Below are 22634 nucleotides of genomic sequence, written 5' to 3'. Positions count from 1 at the left end.
ACAGACAAAGACATAAAACATGACAGTTGTAACAAATAACTAAAAAGCAAACATCCGTGTAACCATCATCCAGGTCAAAAAATAAACATGGACTGCACTCCAGATGCCTCCTGGGGTGCTCACTTTCTTATGAGAAAGTCCAGGTTTAGTGGCAAGCACATGGGTTGCCTCTAGGTTCAAATCCTGACTTGGCTATCTACTACCCATTCCCATACTAGGTTCATATTATTTGAGTTTAACTTCAAGTGTGTTTCTTCAACACTCTGAGTTTGTTTTCTCATCTGTAGAGAGCGTAACACCTGTTCTCATGGGAATAAAGTGAGCTTACTTATGTAAAGTATCTCTAAGTACTTGTCCTCAGTGGGGAAGCAGTAAGTGTTTATAGTTTTACAAATCTCCAGCCTCATTCCCAAATGGCTACCATTACTTAATTGGTGCATTCCCTCCAATGCCTTATACTCCAGAGATCAGCTATGGAGAGAAAGGAGCAAAAATGGGAACCCACAAACACTTGGCATCTAGGTTCATTTCATCCACATAAGCAAGATAACTCTTTCCCCGCTTATTGCTGACCTCTGAGAAACCCCTAAAACACAGAAGCTGGAAGAAACCTCCCAGATTTTCTGGTCAGTACCCCTTTTCCATTTTGTAGGTAAGTAAACTGCAGCCCAGCAAAGTTAAGGGGTTGCCTTCTAGCCACCTAGCAGCTTATAGATGGCTGTGTCAGGACTCATATTTGGGTCTCCTGATGCTCACTCAGCCCTGCTGGCCTTTTTGATCTGGGATCCTAAGGGCACTGAGGAGACCTATCTCTTTGATCCCTGTTCACTGATCTTCAGCTTTCAAAAATTCATGTGGGCGTTGTTCACTCCTAGTCTGATGGCCCAAAGGCAGACTTGGTTCCAGTTAACTTCCAAAATTCAAATTAGCCCACTGGTGCCTAAAGGTGGTGACTTCACAGTAGCTTATGCAATCTCGTTACTCATCCTTGATGTCATTAAAATTAAAATAAGTTTACGAAAAAGAATAGGTTTGTCATATGACATTATTGTGATTAATATCTATAACCATTGTTTCATCTTAATGATATTTGCTACTTATTTTTAGGGTTATAACAGGTCATTAATACTTAAATGGACTTTACAAATAAGTAGAGGTTATGGGAGGGGCAAGGGAAAGAAAGATGAGGCTATGGAAATACTTAAATATACTAAGAATTTAGTACTTGTAGCTGAGTTTACATTTTGCCTAGTTTTTTACTTGAGTTCTTCCTGAAAAATCCTTAGTAAAGTGGGTATATAAAAGGAGAAGGTGGTTAAAGAAAGATTACTTGCAATTATATATATATATAAGAGATATTAAATTGCTTATATTCATGCATATTGAGTTTTAAGTTATTTTCAAGTTTGAATAAAAATAGTCACAGAACTGGAGGGACTAGAGTAGTCTGAAAAGGCCACTGGAAGAGGTGGGAAATATACAGTCAAACCTGTGGAAGCCAGAACCTATATAAGGTAGAAGGAAAACTCAAATATTTTTCACTAAAATGAGTGATAGAAAAATGGTAAGACTGCACCCTGTCAAAGGCAAAAAAAACACTTGTGAGGCCCAGAAAAATTAGGCAGTTCTGTTGAATTCTGGCGCTCACAGGTTTCACTGTAATTGTCTCGTTAGTGACACACAAAGCAGCATTGACATCTATTCCAGAAAATTAGATACCAGTTGCTGTTGAGTTGATTCCAATTCATGATGACCCCATGTGTGTCAGGGTAGAACTATGTCTCATAAGGTTTTCAAGGGCTGAATTTTTGTAAGTAGATCACCAGGGCTTTCTTTCAAAGTGCCTCTAGATAGGCTCCAACCTCCACCTTCTGGTTAGAAGCTGAACATGTTAACTGTTTTACCAATCAGGGACTCTGGAAAATGAGATAAAAACCGGTTGTCGTCTAGGTGATTCCGACTCATAATGACCCTCCCTATAGGACAGAGTAGAACTGCCCCATCGGGTTTCCAAAGAGTGGCTGGTAGATTCGAACTGCCGACCTTTTGGTTATTAGCCAAATTCTTAACCACTATACCATCAGGGCTACTGGTGAGATAAGAGACTAGAATTCCGGTTATTGTGCTCCAGTACACAGACAGCTGTGGAATTTTAGACAAATCACATCCCATCATTTTGCTTTGACTCCCTCCACTGGAAAACAATTTATGATCTGTAAGACCCTTTTTAGGGTCTAAATTTCTGATCAGTTTCTTAATACATAACTGTTTGAGGTTGACGTGTGAAGTTTATTGACGTGAAACTATAACTGATAGCTGAGCATGAGCCTGACAAACACAAACAAGTTTGTGTTGTCATAAAAATTCATCAAGTGCCTACTATGAGAGAGGCATTGGGCTGGGTATTGTCACAGAGTCAGTGATGAACAACATGGTCCTTTCTTCTAGAATCTTAGATCCAGTCAAGAGGAGATAAGTTGTGTGCATGAATAACTCACGTACAAGGTTGATGATGGTGGCATCATTGAGCTTCGCCTCTGCCCTGCATTGCTGTCTTTAAAACATAAACCTAATCGTACTTCTATTTTGTTAAAATTTCTTTACTAGCTCCCCATCACTGACAAGATAAAACCCGAACTCTTTAGCTTATGAGAACCTTCATGATCTGGCCCCCCATTAGTCCAGCCTTATCTACCGACTTGCATTCTCTCTCCCATGCATCTCTAACCCTCCACGCACATTTTTTTACCTGTGCTGTCACACATAAGAATATTGTTGTTGTTGTTAGGTGCCATCGAGTCGGTTCCAACTCATAGCGACCCTTTGTACAATAGAATGAAACACTGCCCGGTCCTGTGCCATGTTCACAGCTGTTGCTATGCTTGAGCCCATTGTTACAGCCACTGTGTCAATCCGTCTCATTGAGGGTCTTCCTCTTCTTCGCAGACCTTCTACTTTACCAAGCATGATGTCCTTCTCCAGGGACTAATCCCTCCTGACAACATGTCCAAAGTATGTGAGACATAGCCTCACCATCCTTGCTTCCAAGGATCATTCTGGTTATACTTCTTCCAAGATAGATTTGTTCATTTTTTTGGCAGTCCATGGCATATTCAGCATTCTACTCCAGCACCACAATTCAAAGGCGTCAGTTCTTTGGTCTTCCTTATTCATCGTTCAGCTTTCACATGCTTGATTGAAAACACTATGGCTTGGGTCAGGCACACCTTAGTCTTAAAGGTGACATCTTTGCTTTTTAACACTTTAAAGAGATCTCTTGCAGCCGATTTGCCCCATGCAATGTATCTTTTGATTCCCTGGGTGTTCGTTGTGGATCCAAGTAAAAGGGGATCCTTGACAGCCTCAGTCTTTTCTCTGTTTATCATGACCTTACTTATCGGTCCAGTTGTGAGGATTTTTGTTTTCTTTATGTTGAGATGTAATCCATACTGAAGGCTGTAGTCCTTGATCTTCATCAGTAAGTGCTTCAAGTCCTCTTCACTTTCAGCAAGCAAGGTTGTGTTATCTGCATAACGCAGGTTGTTAGTCTTCCTCCAGTCCTGATGCGCTGTTCTTCTTCATATAGCCCCCAGCTTCTTGGATTATTTGCTCAGCATACAGATTGAGTAGGTATACTGAAAGGATACAACCCTGATGCACACCTTTCCTGACTTGAAATCATGCAGTATTCCCTTTTTCTATCTGAACGACTGCCTGTTGATCCATGTACAGATTCCTCAGGAGCACGATTAAGAGTTCTGGGATTCCCATTCTTCACAGTGTTATCCATAATTTGTTATTATCCACACAGTTGAATGCCTCTGCATAGTCAATACAACACATGTAAGAATATGGTCCTTCAACTGGGATGGGAGTCTGTCTTTTCTGTGCAGTACACATCCTGATATATTTCTTCTCCCTTCCGAGCCACAGCCTCACACACTGACCAACTCCTGTTCCCCCTTTAAAGAGTCATCCCATGGGGTTCCTCACCGAGGGCTTTCCTGGATTCCCCAGGGCAAACCTGGCATCCCTTCTCCACACATTCCCACACCTTACATGCCGCCATTAAACTGCTTGTGGTAGGCTGTGTAATTTTGATTACCTGTTTATTCTCTACCTAATGGCAAGATCTTCAGGAGCAGGCCTTGTCTTTTCACTTGTGGGTTCCCAGCACACAGTCCTGTGCTTGACACAGTAAATAGTGTTGTGTTTGTGGAGATCCTGAAAGTGTTTTGAAAAGGCATTCAGGACTTGGGATAGAGTTAAAGTCACTGAATAACTGGTGAGAACTTGGAACTGGTGAGATTGCAGAGGGAAAGAGCAAGGAGAGAAGAGTAGTGAGGATATTTGAAGTGAATATCCTCAAGGACGAGCCTTGAAGGCTTTATTTTAGGGTCTGAGAAGAACGTAAATCAAGATGTGGCAGCCATCATGGTGCTCATGGAAGAGGGTGGGGTCAGAAGAAGAGGCTACTGAATTGGTCATTAGACTGCCATTAAAGACCTTTGAAGGAGCAGTTTCAAGGAAGCCACTGGCTTAAGAAGCCAGATTTCATGAGAATTATTTTTATTAACAACAAAAAAGTTTTGTTTTTTTCTTAAAGAAGTGAATGATGTCAAGAAAGCAAAGAGAGAAGGGATAGTATTTTGAGGTGGTGGCAAAGGAGAGGTAATACTACTTTCTTTAGAAAACTACAGCCAATTGAAACATGCTATAGACAAAAAGCACCAATACGGGGTGGGCAATTGCAGATATAAAAAGGAGAATGAAAGGATGTTCCCTGAGGAACAGGAGGCAGTGACCTGTGTGCAGGTTGGGGGTCAGAGTTTGCGACCTCTGCCTCCTGGGCTGGGGATTGGAGAAAGCATGCTTAGGGATGGAACAAAGGAATGTTGAAGTTCGTTAGGTGGTGCTGGAGGCTTGATAGAAATGTGGTCCCCACTACGTTGTAAGGTCTTTGGAGAAAAGGATGATTTCGTTTTGTGCTCCCTTGCTCAGTACATGTGAATTTGGTGGCTTTTCAAAGACAAATGATAATATTATTAAAGGCTTACCTTTTGATATGCTTAATATTTCAGTTAGATTTCTTTTGGACTTTGTCCTCAGGGAGTGTTATCCAATCTGATGAAACAATGGATTAAATTCTCTATTGAGGAAAAAGCAAACACCAGAATGTGGAATTAACAGCACGGAAATCATCTATAAAAGGGGCTGTTTAGCTTCTCATTTGGGATTTGACAGCTCACGTCATTTTCTATAATACTAACTATTCTGAGTATGGTTGCCCTGAAAGAAGTGTTTTCTTCAGAGTTGTTAACCCATGAGAAGGAAGTCAGATGCAAGAACAAAAGAAAAATGAACAGTAGTTGCCTTTTCAGATCAGGAAAGTGACATGTTGCCGAATTTTAATGGTGAGCAACACACAAAAGATAGACTAGCAGAAACAGTCATGTAAATGGACCCGGTCTTAACAAATCACCGGTGGATTGTTTCAACAAAAGGCTTTTTGTTTTGTTTTTGTGTCTATAGCCAGTCTGCTGTTTCAGCAATTCTATTTTAATTCCTGATAAAGTAAGTAACGTGAGTGTCCTCTATATTTCACTGGGTGCAGCATAAAAATGCTACATTGAAGGGACTGTGGATAAGGTTTGTTATCACTCACTGTCTAACTGAAGTCTCTGGTGTTGGTTTAGAATCTTTTCAGGCTATTCGATATTGAATAACCTTGGTGATTCTGTCCTGCTGCCAAGTGATAGGACTTTTCAATTCTAAAGTGAAATAAGATCACCTCCAATTTGGCTGCACTCTGTGGTGTTTCAACTACTCATTGCTGTCAAGTTGATTCTGACTCATAGCAACCTCACGGGACAGAGTACAACTGCCCCATAGGGTTTTCAAGGCTGTAAATCTTTACAGAAGCTGACTGCCCCATCTTTCTCCTGAGGAATGGCCTGGTAGGTTTGAACCGCCAACCTTTGCTTTAGCAGCTGAGTGCTTAATCACTGCACCACCAGGGCTCCTAGAACTTCCAAATTCTTATGCATTCACATTAACAATGGGCATCAGAAAACTGTCCCCTTAACTTAAATCAAATTCAGTTCCTCAAGTCTCAAATTAATTTGGGCATGGAAGAGAAGAAATGTTAAAAACTGGTTTTTCTGTAATGGCAAATGACATTTAAGAGTAATTCTTTCCGTGGTGTACAGTGAAAGATAAAGCTAACAGTTTTACCTAATTTTTAAATTTTAATGTTTAATTCCTAAGTTTTTGTTTTTTTGAGATTTTTATCCTACTCCAGTAAAAAAAAAAAAAAACTGGTTGCTGTCAAGTCGATTCCGACTAGAGGAAGAATATTAAAATGACCTTTTTTTTTTTTTTTAAAGCCTTCTACATAATGGGATTTTTTTATGGTGTTTAATTAATGTCAGCGAGAGAGATGTTCGTTCCAGAATCCGTATTAATACATCATTCAGCAGATCCTCTTCCATTTTGACTGTTGAGCTGACAACCACAATTAGTAGTATATTTTCTTTCCACCTACCCCATCTTGATTACTTTATTTCCCAGAATACACTTGGAAAGATTGAAATGAGAAGCCATTTGGAATTGTGCTGAAGTATATTCTAGACGTGTAAATTTAGTCTGCTTGTCATTCTTTTTGGTTTTTGTTCTCTCTTGGCAAAGAAACGCATCCATTTCAAAGGTGGTGTCCTATCACCATTCCCTCTCTTCTGGCTTACTCCTTCCCCAATACTTTTCAGGCTAATGGTGCTGTCTCCAAAAATGCGTCTTCCCTGTGACATCTGTTCTGCCTTGACCACGAGAGCTTTTGGAATTGCCCAGGATGCAGTTAGCTTTTTGTTTCTGTGTTTGATCAGCTTCTCTGACATTCTACTGAGACTAAATTTCCTGGGTTAGATAACCCTGATACAGCACTGAATGTTGTCTTCCCTGTCCCAATCCTCTCCCTACCCACCCTTCCCCAGTCTCTTATTTCTTGGGGACGAGTTGTGGAAATAGTGCCCCCCACCACCCAGCAGAATTCTGTATTGATTCTGGTCCCACACCATACACCGCAGTTGGGATTAATTAACACTAATGTTGTGGCCTACCAACTAGATAGGCAGGTCATATGCCTTGGACTAATTAAAGTGGAAAGTGTGGCCAAGGATAAAATAAACCTGGGTGAGGAATGGGTTGGCACCTCCATCATGTCATCACAGTACCCTTTCAGGGACTTTGTTGAATGAATACAGTTGGTCATTCATTCATTCAGTAAACTCACTGAGCACCTGCTAGCCACATAGAGTCAGACATACGTTCTTATTGTTGTCGGGTGCCGTCAAGTCAATTCTGACTCATAGCAACCCATGTGACAGAGTAGAACTTCCTCATAGGATTTTTTAGGCTCTAACCTTTATGGGAGCTAACCACCAGATCTTTTCTCCTGAGGAGCCACTGGTGGGTTCAAACCATGAACCTTTCAGTTAGCAGCTGTATGCTTAACCATTGTGCCACCAGAGCTCCTTTGTAGGGCCTTAGAAACCATTAAAAGGACTTTGGCTTTTATTTTCAGGGCATGGGAAGCCATTGGACAGGTTTGAACTCAGGAGTGTCATAATCTACTCATTTTTAAATGGATCAATCTGGTTTTGTGTGAAAAGTTAGTGGTAAGGGATCAGTCTGGTTCTGAGTGAAAAGTTAATGGTAAGGGAATTGGGAGTGGCTAGCGCGGAGACCAGGCCAAGGTAACCACAGTAATCCAGGTGGGAGGTGCTGGTTCCTGGAATCCGAAACTTCCTCTGAAATGGAGTGTGGAAATAAAAGCAAGAAGCCTCCAAGCACTTTAAGGGAATCTTGACATATAAGACACTTCTACAGAAGCAAAATAAAAGCTTTTCCTGAGACAAAGCCTTATTCTTTGGGGACTATAAGAAGAAACCAGTTACAGTACTTCTCCCCATCCCTATTTATCTGTACCAGATCAGCCAAATTCTTCTTTATCCCTCGTTTCCTGTTTTCTCATTAATGTTTTCTTGTGGTGTGTGTGGATCGACTGCTTTGTGAATCAGTTGTGACATAATAAAAGAAACAGATTAACACCCTTTTCCCTTCAGCCCTTTCATCATTTCCTCACTTAGACTATGTAGGAAGTCTCAAGTTATCCAAATTTTGCTTCCATGTAAGAGAAGACTCTTCTACTTTCACCTCCACAACAGATGGATATCATGTCTACAACCTTTAATTTTGTTGCTGCTTCTCTGTAGGTGGTACTTACCTTACTCTGAAACAGTGGCTTCCAAGTGTGGATTCCAGATCAACAACCACGTCACCATCACCTAGGAACTTCTTAAACCAAAACCAAACCCACTGCTGTCAAGTGGATTCTGACTCATAGCGACCCTATAGGACAAAGTAGAACCCTATAAGGTTTCCAAGGAGCGACCGTTGACTTCTTAGACTTGCAAATTCTCTGGCCTGAACCAGGATCTGTTGAATCAAAATCTCTGGGGATAGGGCCCAGCAAGCCCTCCACTTGATCTGGTGCACCTAGAGTTTGAGAACCCCTGCTCTATAAAATAGTCAAGTGAGTTTGTTTAATCAGTTAGCTAAATTGTAAACACCCTGAATGTTGGAATGCATCCCTTTCAGCCCCACTAGTTCCTTACAAACTAGGATTCCAACCTAAAACTATTCGATTTCAGAGTTTTAACTCTTGACACTTGAGAAACTAGGATTTGATGCCCTGCCTATTCATTCTGTTTTCTCCAAGTGAACACTGCTTTCATAGTCTGGAAGAAGAGTATTCAGAGGTTTAGACAATCATAGATCCTTCATGTTAGAGACAAAATATAATTGTCACCCATTGTGACTTCCCTTTTTCCAACTTTCTGCTGGAATCAAAGTCTGGATAACTTCTGTTGCTTTCCTCAGGCAAATCAAGACTCATGCCCTTGAGGACTAACCCGTTTTCCTTGGTCCATAGGGTGATAGTTGGCATATCTTCTGATTGGCCTTTCTCATCAGATTATACTATAGCACCTGGGACATTGTGTTGTATATGAACAATTAAAAGATGAGATACTTAACTTTCAGAACTTTTATAAAAACATGGGCTTCATCATTAAAGCCATACCTTTTCTCTTTATTCTTTTGTGTTGCTTTGGATGTTACACAGCATTGAAGTGATGATTTGTGAAGACTTGGTCTTAGATCAGATATGCTTTTATTGGGAGATAATTTCAGGTTTAATACTTCAGAGATAATAACAAGTATTCCTATGTAACTACATAACAACTGACTAACTCTAAAGTGAGGGTTGTTGTTAAGTTGCCATTGAGTCAGTTTCAACTCATAGTGACCTTATATATAACAGAATAAAACATTGCCTGGTCCTGTACTGTCTTCATGATCATTGGTAGGTTTAAGTCCATAAAGTAGTAGTAGAGGGGAAAAAATGAACCATTAATCTAAAAAAAACCCAAAGGAGCGTGTTCATTTGGAATCATTTAAAATTGGTACCAAATTATCTAGTAAAATATCATTTAAAAGAAAAAAAAAAAAAAAACTAAACCCGTTGCTGTTGAGTTGATTCCGACTCATAGTGACCCTACAGGACAGAATAGAACTACCCCATAACGTTTCCAAGGAGCAGCTGGTAGATTCAAACTGCTGACCTTTTCGTTAGCAGATGAGCTCTTAACCACTGCGCCACCAGGACTCCGATAAAAACGTCTATATGAAATCCACAGTGTCTTAAAGATATATTTTTTCAACTCATTTGATATGCTACAATTAACTAACTTAAAAAATTGTTTAAACATTTAGTGTGTTGTGTTAAAATTTGAGTCTTGAAGACATTTTTAATAAATTAAAGTTTAACTTTCTTAATGAATTTAGGAAAAATCCAAACATATTAATATCCAATGTTGTGTGTCTAGCAAGGCAGAATTTTAAGTACAGCATCAATATGATTTCTTTCTCTTTCCAATATTGACAAACCCAATAAATTCATGAACTAGGAGGTACAATTCTTTTATTCTTTAATACATTTAAATCTGATTTTCATTATGAAAATAAATTCTCTGATTTTTACAAAGTATAATACTTAAAGTGCAGTAAGTTTTTCTCACATGCTTATTTAAAAAATTCAATTAGATTCCTTAACTATATAATACCAGATACAGTTGTTGGACTGGAATTGATTTTTTTCTAAATACACGTTTGTAGTCCTAAGTTTTCTCAGTCCTCCTGTACTGGACTAAGAGAGATAATACAACTAGGCTTTTATGTCATCGTAATCTGGCTTTTTACCTTGTTGTTGATAATCTGTTGGATAAATAACCGGGATAGACAATCTGGATCTACCAGAAACTTTACGTCTGGGTTCCATAATCCTTGAGATGGATGTGTTTTCTTTCCTCCAGTTGCCATGGAATTATTTTCAACACAAATCAAATAATGATGGCAAAGGGATTTCAGTTTGGAAAATAATGCATTTATTAAGTGCCAGTAGTTTTGGCTTTAAAAATAAAAAAAAGAATGATTTTAGACTGTAGTCCATCATAGGACATTCTCACTGAAGCATCATGGCATGACCATTATTTTTGTAATTAACTTTGGAACTGGCATCCTCTCAATTTTTAATGAACTTGAATTATAGCAGGAGGATTATGAAAGATTTAATACTGTTAAAAATAAACCACATTCAGATTTTAAAATATAGTATGTCTAGAATTCTATACTGTTGTGAAATAGCAAAATTGTTCTCTTGACCCGAAGGTTTCGAAACTTTCCTTGCAAGTCTGTAAAAACTTGTGGGGGTGGTGCCTGACCTCCTCTAACTTCACAATGGGAAAGGAGAATCAAGAGCAACTCCCCAAGGCTGATTCCCATGAGGCAGAGGTCAGAGTACCTTCTCTTTTCGCCATCTTTGCTAATTCTGACACTAAATGTCCCTCCCACAGTGTTCTCTACTTCTCTGCTGGGTTCTATTATTCATTGCAGTGGCCACACAGAACTCACAGACCACACTCATAACTATGGGGTTTATTAGAGAAGTAACAGGTTATAATTCAGGCTCAGGAACACTCAGGACAGCCTCTCCCCAGCTGTGCCCGAAGGCACACCTCTTCCTGGCCCTTGGTCTCTGCCCAAAGGCACTCAGCCTTCTCTCTCCGTGGGCAGGGAAGCCCACCACACTGTCTCCTGCTGCTGGGTTTCTGCTGTCGGGCCTCTCCTGCCACCACTTCTTGCTTTCTCTTAGTCTCTTGCTTCCAGGAGCTTCTCACTGCGGGGATCCCAGGTCCAAAGGACATGTGCTCTCTACTCCTGGCTGTTCTTACTTGGTGGTGGTAGGATTCTCCTTTCTGCTCTGGAATTTACTCTCTTTTAAGGCAAAACTGACCAGTCCCATTGGTAGACGACAATTACCCCATCACACAGTCCCTCTGAATCACCTAGGTGGGCGTTACAAGACCATGGTTAGAAAGGCCACTCACAAAGATAATTAACTGCACCACAAATTCGTACTCATCCACACCAACACTACCCAGACAACCTGAAAAATGACTAATTAGCCTACTTAACTAACTAGACCTTCTGCTTTCAATGCAGCAGTACTTGTTTCAAATATTTCTTTCCTTGTTCCTTTCTCTTCTTTCTCATCCTGTCTAACAAGCTGGCAAATTTCTGTCAGTTTTTTCCCTCTAACATCCACTCATCTTACCACAATTTTTTCCTTGGGGAGTAGAAAAACAAATCCTCTTCTATTCCCACTTTGCATTCAATTTCTGTCTCTTCTTTTCCTTCTACTTCTCTTTCTCCCTCTGATTTAGGCAGGTCAGACTTGTTAAAAGCTATATAGCTCTAACCATGTAATTAACTTGATAACTTTTTTTTTCCCTTATTAGAGTGTATTTCAAACTTAGGAAAAATTTTACTGCATAGTATGGTTTCTCTCAGGAATTATATATATTAAAAAATCAGTAATTATGAACACCAGAAGAGAAACTAGATAACTGGGAGCTCCTAAAAATCAAGCACCTATGCGCATCTAAAGACTTCGCCAAGAGAATAAGAAGATTACCTACAGACTGGGAAAAAGTTTTTAGCTATGACATTTCCAGTCAGCATCTGATCTGTAAAATCTACATGATACTGCAAAAGCTTAAGAACGAAAAGACAACCCAGTTAAAAAACGGGCAAAGGATATGAACAGGCACCTCACTAAAGAAGACACTTAGGTAGCTAACAGATACATGAGGAGATGCTGATGATCATTAGCCATTAAAGAAATGAAAACCAAAACTATAATGAGATTCCATCCCACTCCAACAAGGCTGGCATTAATCCAAAAAACAAAATAATAAATGTTGGAGAGGTTGTAGAGAGACTGGAACACTTACGCACTGCTGGTGGAAATGTAAAATGGTACAACCACCTTGAAAGTTGATTTGGTGCTTCCTTAAAAAGCTAGAAGTGGAACTACCATACGATCCAGCAGTCCCACTCCATGGAATATATCCTAGAGAAATAAGAGCCTTTACACAAACAGATATGTGCACACCCATGTTCATTGCCACACTGTTTACAATAGTAAAAAAATGGACGCAACCAAGGTGCCTATCAACAGAATGGATAAATTATGGTATATTCACACAATGGAATATTACGCATCGATAAAGGACAATGATGAATCTGAAACATTTCATAACATAGAGGAATCTGGAAGGCATTATGCTGAGTGAAATTAGTCAGGTGCAAAAGGGTAAATATTGTATGAGACCAATATTATAAGAACTCAAGAAATAGTTGAAATGGAGAAGAAAATATTCTTTGATGGTTATGAGAGTGGGAAAGGGGTACTCACTAATTAGATAGTAGATAAGAACTATTTTAGGTGAAGGGGAAGACAACACAATACAGGAGAGGTTAGCACAACTGGACTAAACCAAAAGCAAAGAAGTTTCCTAAATAAACTGAACACTTCAAAGGCCAGTGTAGCAGGGGCGTGGGTTTGGGGACCATGGTTTCAAGGGACATCTAAGTCAATTGGCATAATAAAATCTATTAAGAAAATATTTTGCATCCCACTTTGGAGAGTGGTGTCTGGGGTCTTCAGCGCTAGCAAGCGGCCATCTAAGATGCCTCAATTGGTCTCAACCCACCTGGCTCAGAGGAGAATTTAAGAACACCAAAGACACAAGGTAATTATGAGCCCAAGAGACAGAAAGGGCCACATAAATCAGAGACTACATCAGTCTGAGACAGGAAGAACTAGATGGTGCCCAGCTACAACTGATGACTGCCCTGACAGGGAACACAACAGAGAATCCCTGAAGGAACAGGAGAGCAGTGGGATGCAGACCTCAAATTCTTGTAAGAAGACCAAACTTAATGGTCTGACTGAGACTGGAGGACCCCAGAGGTCACGGTCCCCAGACCTTCTGTTAGCCCAAGACAGGAACCATTCCCGAAGCCAACTTTTCAGACAGGGATTGGACTGGACTATAAGATAGAAAATGGTACTGATGAGGGGTAGCTTCTTGGATCCAGTAGACACGTGACTATGTGGGTAGCTCCTGTATGGAGAGGAGATAAGAAGGCAGAGGGATAGAAGCTGGCTGAAGGGACACAGAAATACAGGGTGGAGAGAAGGAGTGTGCTGTATCATTAGGGGGAGAGCAACTAGGAGTATATAACAAGGTGTATGTAAATTTTTATATGAGAGACTGACTTGATTTGTAAACTTGCACTTAAAGCACAAAATTTTTTTTTAAAAAATCAATTATGACCAATTATACAAATCAATGGTAAAAATGCCTGCATACTTTTACTAGCATCACTAAGTGAACGTAAAAGTGACGTGCCCTGATTTGCTTTTTTTCCATATACTTAACATTCAGGTTTATTTGGAATTTATATATACGTGTGTGTGTGTGTAGTTTTGAGCTGGTCACTTCCCTTTTCAAAGTCTCCAGAGGCCTCATAATAAAAGTCAGTATCCACATTGTAACCCACAAGGCTTTTCACTGCAGCTGCCAGTTGATATCAAAAGGCTGTCAACCTCATTCAAGAAGGATTGGAAATAAACATTAAATAACTGTTGAGAGAATCGAGAATAAGAATCTGGAAAATCTTAGATTCAATGCTATTTCTGTTCTGTGGGGTCATTAGATCTGTCCACACATACTCAAGTTTTCCTCCTTGCGTATGCGATAGGATTGCACTTTTCTGTCCCCTTTGAAGTTAGGTCAGGTTCCAGGGTTTGTTTTGTCCAGTGAAATAAAAGCAGAAAAATAACTTCTGTAGTTCTGGGAGCCAGGATGAGATGAAGATGAACCATGTTCTTACCACACTGCCATGCATGATCATGGAAGCACAAGTTGACATGGAACTTCATCTGTATGTTCCCTGAATGACTACTGTGAGCAGAGACCCTTACCAACTCAGCCTGGATGAACAGAATGAACAAGAAAGAAACTTCTGGTTGTATAAAGCCACTGAGATTTCAGAACTCTGTAACTGCTCGCTCATTGTCTCATCCAGGAAATTTAAGAAGAATATCACAGAATGTGGAAACTTACCAAGGATTTCCAATAGAGAAGATTATTTTGAAAAATAACCATTTAATGCTTCCTGTAGTAGCCTCTCCTAGCATGTCTAAAATATTAAAATGGAAAGTCTAAAGGATGGCATAATATATGAAGGTTATTAAATTTATAGGATGGTCAGAGGACCATCTAGTTCTTTGGAATTTTTTTTCTTTCTATATTTAGAGTTTTGGTCTATCAAAAAATGTTTGTCCACTGTCCGTATTCTACAAAAAACAAAAAAAGTTTGACATAGAAGGAAAGAAGGGGAAATTTGTGATTGGGAAACTATAGGACACAACAAACACTGATACATTTTCCCAGGCAGTACTGTGAAAACAGTAAGCATAATTTAACTCTAAATTTCTGTGTTATAAGAAGAGTATATATTCAAGGTAGATCTTCTGCTACTTGATTTTAGCCTTTAGTTGTTGGCATAACCTGGCATTAAATTATACTCTACGTTGCAGTTCCTCTCGGCACTTAATGTTTGAAGTCTTTGTTTCTTCATGTTGGCTTGCTCTTATGTCTCACCCTCCACACAATAAACTCCATTCTTAATGAACAAAGCCATGGTTTTAGAAACAGATATGTTGCAACTTGGCAAGAGGAAATTTTCCTAGAGTTCCCCTAGAGTTGGAATTGGATAAGTGACAATGAAATTTGATGAGTTTACTAGATTTCAGGAATGAGATAAGAGTAAAAAAAGTTGGACATCTGCCATAAATTTGCACTGCCTAGTTTACTTAGACTCAGCCTTATATTTCAGTTGTTTTCCTACTATCCTGTGACATAAATATTAAACATCATAGTGGAAAAAAGATGCATTGTCTTTTAAACTGTGCTCGGAAAGGTGACACACTGGAAATACTGAAACTTGCCAGACTTTCATGCTTTCAGGTGTTTGGATAGCAAGTTTGCAATATTTGACTTTTTAAGATTTAGCATGTTGAACCATGTTGGCTATTTTTAATATCATTGCCAAGAATATGAGACTTTATAGTCCTTAGAGATTATCTAAGCCCATCAGTCTTCCCTTATTTTCTAGTAGTTGTTAGTTGCCATCAAGTCAATTTCAACCCATAGTGATCCCATGTGACAAGAATAGAACTGCTAGAATTGAGAGTCCAGAAATAAACCCACACGTCTAAGGTCAACTGATTTTTGACAAGGGTGCTAAGAACATTCAATGAGGAAAGAAGAGTCTCTTCAATAAATGGTGTTGGCAAAATTGGATTTCCATGTGCAGAAGAATGAAACATGATCCACGCTTCACACAATACACAAAAACAAATTCAAAATGGTTTAAGGGCCTAGATGTTGTTGTTAGGTGCCGTCAAGTCGGTTCCAACTCATAGCAACTCTATGTACAACAGAACGAAACACTGCTCTGCCCTGCACCATCCTCACAATCATTGTGATGCTTGAGCCCATTGTTGCAGCCACTGTGTCAATCCATCTCGTTGAGGGTCTGCCTCTTTTTTGCTGACCCTCTGCTTAACCAAGCATGATGTCCTTCTCCAGGGACTGCTCCTTCCTGATAACATGTCCTAAGCATGTGAGACATAGTCTCACCATCCTTCCTTCTAAGGAGCATTCTGGTTGTACTTCTTCAAAGACAGATTTCTTTGTTCTTTTGGCAGTCTATGTTCTTCGTTCTTTTGGCAGTCTATATTCAGTATTCTCCACCAACACTGCAATTCAAAGGCTTCAGCTCTTCTTCGGTCTTCTTTATTCATCATCCAGCTTTCGCATGCATATGAGGCAATTGAAAGCACCATGGCTTGGGTCAGACACACCTTGGGTCCTGACCTAGATATGAAAACTAAAACCATAAAATTCTTAAAAGCTTTTGTTCATCAAAAGTCTTTACCAAAAAAGCAAAAGACAAGCTACCAACTTGGAGAATATTTTAGAAATCATATGTCTAATAATAATCTAATAACCAATACATATATAAAACTTCAGCAACTTAACAACAGAAAGACAAATAGCCCAATCATAAAATGGGCAAAGGACTTGAATAGACATGTCACCAAAGAACACATTCAAATGGCCACCAAACAAAGGAGAAGATGATCTGCATCATTAGCCATCAGAGAGATGAAAATCAAAACCACGGTGAGAGACCATTTCACTCCCACCAGGATGGCTAAGATTAAAAAAAATACAAAATAACATGTTGACAAGGATGTGGGGAAATTGAAACCCTTATCCATTGCTGGTGATGATGCAAAATGGTACAGCCATTGTGGAAAACTGTGAGGGTTCCTAAAAAAACTAAAAATAGAGCTACCATATGAGCCTGCAATTGCGCTCCTAGGTATATATCCAAGAGACTTGAAAACAGACTCAAACAGATACTTATATACCACTGTTCACTGCAGCACTGTTCACAATAGCCCAAAGGTGGAAACAACCTAAATACCCATCAATGGATGAATGGATAAACAAAATATGGTACATACATGCAATGGAATACTGCTCAACCAGTAAGAGAAAGTAATTCTTGATACCTGCTACAATATGGGTGAAGCTTGAAGACATGATGCTGAGTGAAAACAGTTAATCACAAAAGGACAAATATTGTATGACCTCACTTATATAAGAAGACTAGAACAGGCAAATATATAGAGACAAAAATAGTTACCAAGGATGGGAGGGAGGAGGAAAGGAGGGCTATTGCTTATGGAATATTGAGTTTTGGTTTACGATGATGGAAAATCACATTGAATAAGGGTAGGGTTGCATAGCTGATTAATGTAATTGCTGTCAATAAGTTGTACACCTATAAAAAGCTGTACTGGCAAAAGTTGTGTGATAGATATATTGACGACAACAACAAAAGAAAAAAAAGAGTAGTGCTGAGGCTGCTTAAGTACAACCAGATACCTCATGGGATTCGGTTCCTTGGTTAGGAGGTTTAGGGTCATAGTTTCATGGGACATCCTAGTTAATTGACCTAATGACATGTTTAGTGCTTCTGTTCTACATCCTAGTTTGTTGCATAGTATATGGGGTATTAAAAGCTTGCAAGCAGTCATTCAAGGCACAATTGGTCTCTATTCACCTGGAGCAGCAGCAGAAGGAAAGTGAGGTTTAAGAAGAAGAGAATGGAATGTGTGACTAATTGCCTCCATGAACAACTGCCTCTTTTGCCATGAGAACAGAAGAACTGGATGGTGCCTGGCTACTATTACTGAACATTTTGATCAGAGTCTATAAAAGAATCTTGATCAAAAGGGAGAAGAGCGCAGAACAGAATTTCAAATTCTCGTGGACTGCAGACTTTTTGGAGCCATGGAGGCTGCATGAATCCCTGAAACTATTGTCCTGAGATAATCTTTAAACCTTAAACCAATACTATGTCCTGAATTCACTTTGAACCAAATTAATAGTTTATCTTAACTAGTAAAGAATGTCTGCGTTGAGCACTGGGCTCTTGTAAAGAACTATTTATATGGTATCAAAGTGACAACAGCGGCTTGAAAGGTTAGATAGGAAGCTTGGGGAGCAGTGAGTTTATGTTAATGCAGAAGGAAAGACTCAGAACAGGAGGGTGAGGATGGTTGCACAACTTGAAAAATGTAAACAATGTCACTGAATTGTACATGTAGAAGCTATTGAATTGGTCTATGTTCCGTACGCTGTTGTGATATTCTCACCAACAAAATAAAATAAATTATATATATATTAAAAAAAAAAAAAAAAAGAATAGAATTGCCCGATTAGGTTTTCTTGGCTATAATCTTTGTAGAAAAAGGAACCCTGGTGGCACAATAGTTTAGCACTTGGCTGCTAACCGTAAAGTCATAGTTCAAACCCACCTACCTGCTCCATGGGAGAAAAATCTGGCTATCTGCCCCCATAAATATTACAGCCTAGAAGACCTTATGGGGCTATTCTACTCTGTCATATTGGGGCATTATGAGTCAAAATCGACTCAATAGCACCTAACAACAGCAATAACAGTCTTTATGGAAGCAGATTGCCAAGTTTTCTCCCATGGAGCAACTGGGTGGGTTTGAACCGTCAACCTTTTGGTTAGTCGCCAGTGCTTAACCGTGTGTGCCACCACAGATCTTTTATTTCCTAGTAGAGGAATCTTTTACAAACAGTCTTATTTGGTACCCAGTACATAAAGCAAATTTTAAGAAGTAATGTTAAAGTATTACATGTTGTAACTTTAAACTTGTATTTATTATAGGGTTAATTCGTGAGGGAGAAAAGACGGTTTTAAACAACAAAGGAACTTAGTCTTAAAAGGGGCTTGGCCTCTATTTTACCTGCATTTTGCTTTATTTGTCAAGTATTTGAAAACCCTGAAACAGTAGCTGCAGGTGGTAATAGTTTTTGTTGGTTCGTTTTACAAGATTTGCCCTGAATCCTTAGGAGTCTTCAATTTTACAGAGGGCAAGAATAGCTTACTTTTTAGGACCACAGAAACGTTAATTTAGCAGCACAAGTTAATGAATTAATTCCCTGCCTTATGTTAAAATTTGGTTGTAAAACTATTGAGCTTCAGTGTTTTATTTTAATCCTAATGTTAAGGTAATTATTTAAAGAAAATCAAGTCAAATATTTGCAGAATCTCGGAATTCTGCAGAGAACACCATTGGAGAACTAATAATCATACTTAATTAACATTATTTCTATAGAGTGGGAATATAGATTCTAATTGTACTATGTGTTTAGAGAAATTGTCAAATGGAGAAAATGTAAAAATATTTCCCGTTGAAATTCTCAATAAAAAATAAAGTATATTTTGGTAGTATCCAAAATTAACTTTTCCATTTTAATTGTTACCAGTTGTGTGGTTACCAGCCTATCCCACAAATTATTTAGCCTATAAGTAACTGAAGTAATATTATTTGGCCGTGTTGTGATTGATTATGCATGTTTTAGTTAGTATGGCATTCTAATAAATACTCATGACATTATTTCCATAGGAATTTTTTTTAACCTGACTTGCAGTTCTGGATTGGAAGCCTCCATCCATTCCCACTGTGAGGTAGAACAGGGATGGAAAGTAGCAAAGGAGAAAGAGAATTTTCTCTATCTTGATTGGAGAATTTTCATCCCTCAACTGAAGTGACAGCTTGTCTCTTCTTTGAGGAAGACCCATAGATCCAAGTGTTAGAAAGGAACTCTAAAGTTGCCGTGGTTTAGCTCTGTGCCTTTGTTGTTGTTAAGTGCCTTTGAGTCAGTTTCAACTCATAGTGAACCACGTGACAAAGTAGCACAGCACTGCCTCATAGGGTTTTCTAGGCTGTGATCTTTATGAACGCAAATTGCCGGGTCTGACTCCTGCAGAGCTGCTGGGTGAGTTTGGACTATCAACCTTTTGGTAAGCAGCCAAGTGCTTAACCATTGTGCCCCCAGGGCTCCTTCTGTGCCTTTAGGTGTGTAGGTTTGTAAAGCTATGAAAAAAGAAAACTTACAAAGATGAAACAAATTCTGCACTCCTTTAGAAGGCTGGGTGTCATGGATTGAATTGTGTACCCCAAATATATATATATATATATCTCAATTTTGCTAGGCCATGATTCCCAGTATTGTGTGATTGTCCACCATTTTGTCATCTGATGTGATTTTCCTATGTGTTGTAAATCCTACCTCTGTGATGTTAATGAAGTGGGTTAGGTGGCAGTTATTTTAATGAGGCAGGACTCAATCTGTAAGATTGAATTGTGTCTTGAGCCAATCTTTTTTGAGATACAAAAGAGAAAGCGAACAGAGAGACGGGGACCTCATACCACCAAGAAACCAGCACCGGGAGCAGAGGGCCTCCTTTGGACCTGGGGCTCCTGTGTGGAGAAGCTCCTAGATCAGGGGAAGATTGATGACAAGGACCTTCCTCCAGATCTCACAGAGAAAGCCCTGCCCTGGAGCTGACGCCCTGAATTTAGACTTCTAGCCTACTAGAGTGTGAGAAAATAAACTTCTGTTTGTTAAAGCCATCCTCTTGTGCTATTTCTGTTACAGCAGCACTAGATGACTAAGAAATGGATTTTTAAGGAAACCCTGTGGTGAATCCTTTGGGGAGGCAAATGCCCCTCTAAGGTGCAAGGCATCTGTGTAATAGGAAGGCTTCTGGCATGTTTTTAGAAGCCCTTAGAACTTTTTAATCTGCAGTTGACCCCAATAATGAGAGTAATCAGTGTAAAGGGCTTCCCCTTAAAGAGAATTCCTGGTCTTCCAACAGCCTGTGACCCCAGCCCCACTGTGATCCCCGGCATCATGCTCCCTTCCACTCTGTGGTGCCAAACATTCTTCTGTGGGGCTGGCAGACTTCTCCAGCTGCAACCTGGCTTTATGTTAAATTCCACATGGTGTTTACAGACGGTTTGGCATCAAAGTTAAATTGAGAACTAAAAATAAAATGAGGGCATTATACTCGGTGATCTCTCATGTGTCTTCCAGCTGATGAGTCTAGGAAACAAGCACAGCCAGAAAATTGCTTGTGTTTTTTATGTGGAATTACATAATCAATTGTTTTGTATATCCAAAGTTTGGTATATTAACTTAGACTCTGGCTTCAAATTCTGGATCCAATGTTTACGTGCACACATTTTAGAGTAAATAATTTACTTGCCCTAAACTTCAGTTTCCTTGTACGTAAAGTGGAGTTAATGAAAGTATCTGCCTCTTGGGGTTACTGTGAAGTCTAAAGAAGATAGTCCATTTAAAGTATATGTAACAAATATGTAGTGTGTTGGTTATTGGCCATCAAGTTAACCCCCAACTCAAGGCAATCCCTTGAACAATGGAACAAGAATCTATCCAGTCCTGTATTGTCCATTGGCCATTCTTCCTACTCCGTCTTAGTCTGGAAGCTCTGCTGAAACCTGTTCAGCATCTTAGCAATGCTTAAGCCTCCACTGACATTTGGGTGGTAGCTATGCATGAGTTGCATTGGCTGGGAATCGAACCCAGGTCTCCCACATGAGAGGAGAGAATTCTACTACTGAACCACCAGTGTGCCCCTATGTAGTGGGACTTTAAAAGTTGTTAGTCATTTTCATTATTAATATTATTATTAACTTGTAATCTCTTATGCCTAGGAAAATTTTACTGTTGTTGTTGTTGTTATTGGTTGCCTTAGAATGGATTCCAACTCATGGCAACCCATGAGTGCAGATTAGAACTGCTCCACAGAGTTTTCAACTTTTCAGAAGCAAGTCACCAGGCCTGTCTTCCAAGGCACCTCTGGGCAAGTTTGAACTGCCAACCTTTCTGCTAGTAGTCAAGCATTTAACCATTTGTGCTATCCAGGGACTCCTGAAAATATTAGTAGAAATGACTAATAGAAGAGGAGAAAACAAATTCATGTTTTTCGTGCCTTTTCTCCTCTCCCACCTGTACCTTCTGCAGAATGCGATAAGCTGCGACGGGATGGCTATCGGAGTTCTCAATACTACTCTCAGGGACCCACCTTTTCTGCCAACTCCAGCCCACTCTGTGATGATTATCAAGATGAGGATGAGGAAATGGATCAAAAGGTAAGGCTGCAAAATTCAACATGGTATCCTAGATTGGATCCCAGAACAGAAGGAGGTTATAAGAGGAAAAACTAGTGAAATCAGAATAAAGTCTGTTTTTAATTAATAGTATTGTCCCAAATTAACTTCATAGTTTTGACAAACACACCACGATTATGTTAGATGTTAACATTAGGGGAACCTGGGCAAAGGATACACAGGAACTCTAGATACTATCTCTACTACTTTTCTGTAAATCTAACATTATCCCCTGTACCCGCCACCCCACAAAAGATAAGGCCAGGATCCAAGGGACTCATTAAAGGGACAAACTCAGTATCTTTGTGCATTTTTATGTTTTCTTTGGGTAGAGGAAACAGAGTTCTTATTTCTGTTGTTTTGTTTTTCATACAACCAAGAACCCAGTTAAATTATAAAAAGTGCTCTAGATATAACAACAAAAGCAACTGTTTCACAATTGGGCAGTGTTTTTAATACTGACTGAACATAAGCAGTGCCTTTTCTTAATTAACATTACAAAAACAAACACAAAAAC

At 39.4% G+C, this 22634-nt stretch overlaps 1 protein-coding gene across 2 annotated transcripts in view; it reads left to right on the top strand.

The window, feature by feature from the left end:
* NHSL1 (NHS like 1) overlaps positions 1-22634 on the top strand; it is an 80158-nt gene that overhangs the window by 11498 nt on the left and 46026 nt on the right. For both annotated transcript variants that reach the window (XM_023554088.2, XM_023554041.2), the window contains one exon: positions 21972-22099. In XM_023554088.2, the coding sequence (XP_023409856.2) occupies positions 21972-22099 (128 nt within the window). The remainder of the gene's footprint in view (positions 1-21971; positions 22100-22634) is intronic.

The sequence above is a fragment of the Loxodonta africana genome, chromosome 1 (assembly GCF_030014295.1).
Source record: "Loxodonta africana isolate mLoxAfr1 chromosome 1, mLoxAfr1.hap2, whole genome shotgun sequence".
Taxonomy (NCBI): domain Eukaryota; kingdom Metazoa; phylum Chordata; class Mammalia; order Proboscidea; family Elephantidae; genus Loxodonta; species Loxodonta africana.
Note: the sequence above shows the minus strand (reverse complement) of the source record. Positions and strands in the feature narration are given on the sequence as shown.